The sequence below is a fragment of the Atta colombica genome, unplaced genomic scaffold (genome assembly GCF_001594045.1).
Source record: "Atta colombica isolate Treedump-2 unplaced genomic scaffold, Acol1.0 scaffold53, whole genome shotgun sequence".
In the NCBI taxonomy this organism is placed as follows: Eukaryota; Metazoa; Arthropoda; class Insecta; order Hymenoptera; family Formicidae; genus Atta; species Atta colombica.
Window position 1 is genome coordinate 420,391 of NW_017259543.1, and position 5,465 is coordinate 425,855.

Below are 5,465 nucleotides of genomic sequence, written 5' to 3' on the forward strand. Positions count from 1 at the left end.
TCAGTATATTTATATTTTCAATATTTATAAATATTAATTATTATTTTGATATTATAAATTACAAATTACATTTATAATTGATAAAATTATGAATTTCAAACTGATAAAATTAATGTTATTATTTAATTAATTAAATTTATTTTATTTGATAAATAATATTTTATTTACGTAATCAATTTACTTTATTTAATTTTATTTCGTTAGTTAGTTTAATTTTATTAGTTTGTGATTTGTGTATAATAACAATTATTTAATATTATTACATAAAATTTTTTAATTTTAGCAAATGGGAGAAGACATTACACCTGCTGGAGAACATTCTGGAACAGTGGTTGAAGGTGCAGGGCACGTGGATGTACTTGGAACCAATCTTCACTTCGCCGGATATCCAACAGCAGATGCCGGAAGAAGGAAGAAAGTTTGTGCAGGTCGACAAGATTTGGCGGGAGATCATGAAGAATGTCTACAGCGAGCCGCACGTTCTCGCTATCATCGAGATCGAGAAGATGCTGGAGCGTCTGAAAAAGAGCTTTGGGCTGTTGGAATTAATTCAAAAAGGTCTGAATGATTATTTGGAGAGGAAGAGACTCTTCTTCCCCAGGTTCTTCTTCCTTTCCAACGACGAGCTGCTGGAGATTCTTTCCGAGACGAAAGATCCGACACGGTAAGTCATTTATAAAATCTCAAATTCAGAAATACTAAATGTATAATAGTAATAATAACAATCTACAGAAAGTAACTTTAGTTTATAATTTTACATATAAAATTAATAATGTATAATTTTAATTTTGTAAAATTTGATCTTATTCATGTTTTTAAATTTCTACTTTAGATATATCTTAATGTGTATATTTTAATTTTTATTTTACTAATAATAAGAGAGATAAATTATATTATTCTTCCTTGATTGTTTTTGTGAGAAAGAATCAAATACGATCAAATACGATTTAATTAAATAAATTGTTTATGTAATTATATATAATAATAATCTATATTTAAATAAATAAATAATACATAATTTATTTGATTTTTTATTTCAAGAACTAGAAGTATAAGATTAATTTTTATTGAGTGAAATTGTTCTTCAGCGTGCAGCCGCATCTGAAGAAATGTTTCGAGGGCATAGCTCGACTGAGGTTCAACGAAGAGCTTGAAGTGCTAGCGATGCTATCCACGGAAGGCGAAGAGGTTGATATCTTAGAGATCATATCCACTTCCATTACTAGAGGACAAGTCGAGAAGTGGCTGATTGAGCTCGAGACGGAAATGCGGAAGAGCGTGCGTCACATGGTGTACCAAGCGATTCTGGCGTACCACATGAAGGAGAGAACGACTTGGGTCCTCGAGTGGCCCGGTCAGACTGTTCTCTGCGTAGATCAAACATATTGGACGCAACAAGTCGAGGAGGCCATGCTGAAGGGAATGGTTGGTTTGAAAAGATACTTGGCGCAATGCCAGGAAGAGCTCAACGACATCATTAAGCTGATCAGGGGAACCCTTTCGAAGCAGAATCGCATCACGTTGGGTAATTTTACGTAATTAAACTGGTGCTTCTAAGACATTTTGGAGTATTTTTAATAATTTTATATATCGATAGGAACTGTTTGTTGATTTTTTTTTTTTTTTTTTTTAGAGGCGCTGGTTACTTTGAATGTTCACAGCAAGGACGTCCTTGCGGAGCTCTATGAGGAGCAAGTTATAAAAAATACCGACTTCCGATGGTTGTGCCAACTTAGATACTACTGGCTGGTACGTCTGTTTAATTAATATTCAATATTTATTGCAAGACTTTATCTTAAATACGTTACTTTAACGTATCTTTAACTTATTTCTAGATAGCACAAAATATTCCATGAATAATTTTATAAAGTTAAAATGTTCTTAATTATTTGAATCGAAAATATTTGAATCGAATTCTGTGAATAAAACATTCTATTCAGAAATTTATTATATATATATTTATAATAAAACCATTTACAAAATGTTCCTCAGGATATTCATAAAGTTAATGAACTATGCACGATGTACTTTTTATCATAAAACAAGATTAGGTCCACTTATATAAAATATTCCACGTTCAATATTCCATTGAATATTGTATAAAATGTTTTATGTACATTCAGTAAATATCTATATTCAATAGTAAGTTATTCAAATGCATTATAAAAATACGATTAATATTTGATAGTTTTTTTAATATTTCTGTAGAATGTAGTTATTTAAACAAATATTCATAGAATATTTATGTGCTTTCTGGCATTTTTGTAAAATAGAGAAAACTTTACGTTTTATCTTTTAAATTTATAATTTAATAAATTTAATAAATTAATTGAATTTATTTAATCAATACATGTAATCAAAATAGCGTTTATAATTAGTAATTTGTCAAATTAATTCGTTACTTCTATTGTATTTTCATTTTACTTCCGATTCTGCATTATTTACTGCAATTACATCTTGTCCGAGTAGGAGGACAACATGTGGGCGTATATGATCAATTCATACATATGCTATGGCTGCGAATACCTCGGCAATACATCTCGCCTGGTAATCACTCCCCTGACAGATCGATGCTACCGCACCCTTTTCGGCGCCTTGAGCCTTCACCTGGGCGGCGCACCCGAAGGACCAGCCGGTACTGGCAAAACGGAGACCACGAAGGACTTGGCAAAGGCGGTCGCCAAGCAGTGCGTGGTCTTCAATTGTTCCGAGGGCCTCGACTATATCGCGTTGGGCAAGTTTTTCAAGGGTCTCGCCTCGTGCGGTGCCTGGTCTTGCTTCGATGAATTCAATCGAATCGATCTGGAGGTCCTGTCGGTCGTCGCGCAGCAGATCCTGACGATTCAGTGCGCGATCAACGCCGGCGCCGAGAAGTTGATCTTCGAGGGCACGGATATCTATCTCGACCCCACTTGCGCTACATTCATTACTATGAATCCGGGTTACGCCGGCAGAACCGAACTGCCGGACAATCTCAAGGCCCTCTTCCGGCCAGTAGCAATGATGGTGCCTGATTATGCTCTTATTGCGGAGAATACCTTGTATTCTTATGGGTTCTACAATGGTAGACCGTTAGCCGTGAAGATTGTCACCGCTTACAAGCTCTGTTCGGAACAACTTAGCAGTCAGAATCATTATGATTACGGCATGAGGGCAGTTAAATCCGTGCTGATCGCCGCCGGCAATCTAAAGCTTCGTTATCCCCATGAATCCGAGGATATCTTGATGCTGAGGAGTATCTTGGATGTTAATTTACCAAAGTTTCTAGTCCATGATCTACCGCTCTTTGAAGGTAGATTTTCTTCTTGCGTCTTTTTCTTCTACTTTAGAAGTGAAACAATAATTGGTCTAATTTTTTTTAATTTGTTTGACTTTGTTAAAAATATGTGAGCAAAGTGGATAATTTTTTAAATATGTGTGTTTTCTTTACATAAATGATTCAGCTCATTATTCATAAAAGTATTAATTATAAACCGAGATTGAAGTTAATCTTCATTGGTAAAAAGAATTTTAAGAGATTTTCTTTAACACCAGGAATAGCTTCGGACCTGTTTCCCGGTGTTGTGCTACCAACGCCAGATTATACACACATCAACGCGTGCACACGGGATGCGTGCGCCATGGCAAATCTGCAGTGTACGGACTATTTCCTAGAGAAGATCCAGCAGATCTACGAAATGATGATCGTGCGCCACGGCTTCATGATCGTCGGGCTGCCGTTCGGCGGTAAAACTTCAGCCTACAGAATGTTGGCAGATTGTCTCGGTCTCTTAGAGGACAGAAAGTTGATGGACGAGCATCACGTAGAGATCACCGTCATCAATCCCAAGGCCATCACGCTGGGCCAATTGTACGGCCAATTCGATCCCGCGTCGCACGAATGGAGTGACGGAGTTCTGGCGGTGTCCTACCGAGCCTTTGCTACTTCCCTTAACCTGAATAGAAAGTGGCTGGTCTTCGACGGCCCCGTAGATGCAATATGGATTGAGAGCATGAATACGGTACTGGATGACAATAAGAAACTCTGCCTTATATCCGGAGAGATCATCATGCTCGCACCTACGACGAATCTGATTTTCGAGCCTATGGATTTGGAGGTAATTCATAAATTATTTTGATTCAACTTCTATCAAAGTCAACATTCTATCATAAAGTCCGTTTATGGAAAATGATTATCTTATCATTGTGTATGCAGAAAAATTTCTTAAAACAAACAATTTCTTAAAACAAAAAACAAATTTTATCTCTTTTAAATTTACAATTATCGAAAAGTAATTTAAAAATGCACTATTATTTTCATGTAGATTCATGTAATTTTATTAAACGATTGACTCAAAATTTTCTATATGTCTTTTATAAAATCATGATTTTTAACCCTTTTCTTCTAAGCATAAAATATTTGCTCTTAGAAAATAAGTAGAAAATTTAAAGTTTACATTTCAAAACTTAAAGTTAAAAATTATTGTTATTATTATTATTATTATTATTATTATCAGGTTGCATCACCTGCCACGGTGTCACGATGTGGTATGATCTACATGGAGCCAGTGAGTCTGGGTTGGATGCCACTTTTGATCTCGTGGCTGAACACATTACCGCTCAGTTTCACCGAGAATATTAAGAACCATTTGAAAGACATGTACCTGCGTTTTTGTCCGCCTTTGTTGCACCTGATACGTCGTTGTGGCGCAAAGGTCTAAAAAAACTGCTCTTTCTCACGAAATTTAAAGTCTTTTAAAGAAATTTTTATTCCCAACACTCAATTCTGGATTCATGCTTGAAGAATATCAATTGTTAGAAAAAGAATAAACAAATAAACTTTGTTCGTGTTACGCGAAACTTTTCTCGTTTCCGTCGGAAATTATAAGTTCTCACGGTCTTTTCTCTGCCTGCAGGAAATGATAACGATGCCGGATGCTAATCTAACGCGCTCAATTATGTACCTGTACGACTGCTTCCTGGATGATTTTCGCGACCAGAAGTACATGAGCGCGCTTTCCGATTTGGACATAAAAGCGCAAGTGGAAGTGAGTCTAAATTACATAAATTGTGAAATCATCAGGTATCTTTTCAGATATACTATTATTTTACTTTTAAATTGGCAGAAAAATTCCGATTCTCAAAGAAATGCAGTTTGCTATTTTTATTAATCTTACCAATAATAATAATTAAACAGGAAAAATAACAGGTAGTTATTTTTTATTTACACAGTTATTTCCATTTTGTTTAATTTTATATTGGCAGAAAAAATTCTGATTATATATAAATGTATTTCTCGAAAAAAAATGCAGTTTTTTATTTATTTTTTATTTATTTTCTTAATAATAATAGTATAAACACAAAAAGATTAAACGGACGTAATTAATATTAATTTATTGATTATTAATCTTGATTTGACACCGATTTATAAATAAGACAGATATTTAGACATTAATTAAATTATAATTAATTATATAATTATATAA

At 34.5% G+C, this 5,465-nt stretch overlaps 1 protein-coding gene across 1 annotated transcript in view; it reads left to right on the forward strand.

The window, feature by feature from the left end:
• LOC108691844 (dynein heavy chain 7, axonemal) overlaps window positions 1–5,465 on the forward strand; it is a 40,429-nt gene that overhangs the window by 10,726 nt on the left and 24,238 nt on the right. The window contains exons 12-18 of the mRNA XM_018199774.1: window positions 284–664; window positions 1,089–1,525; window positions 1,634–1,749; window positions 2,470–3,292; window positions 3,535–4,097; window positions 4,497–4,694; window positions 4,896–5,027. Of these exons, the coding sequence (XP_018055263.1) occupies window positions 284–664; window positions 1,089–1,525; window positions 1,634–1,749; window positions 2,470–3,292; window positions 3,535–4,097; window positions 4,497–4,694; window positions 4,896–5,027 (2,650 nt within the window). The remainder of the gene's footprint in view (window positions 1–283; window positions 665–1,088; window positions 1,526–1,633; window positions 1,750–2,469; window positions 3,293–3,534; window positions 4,098–4,496; window positions 4,695–4,895; window positions 5,028–5,465) is intronic.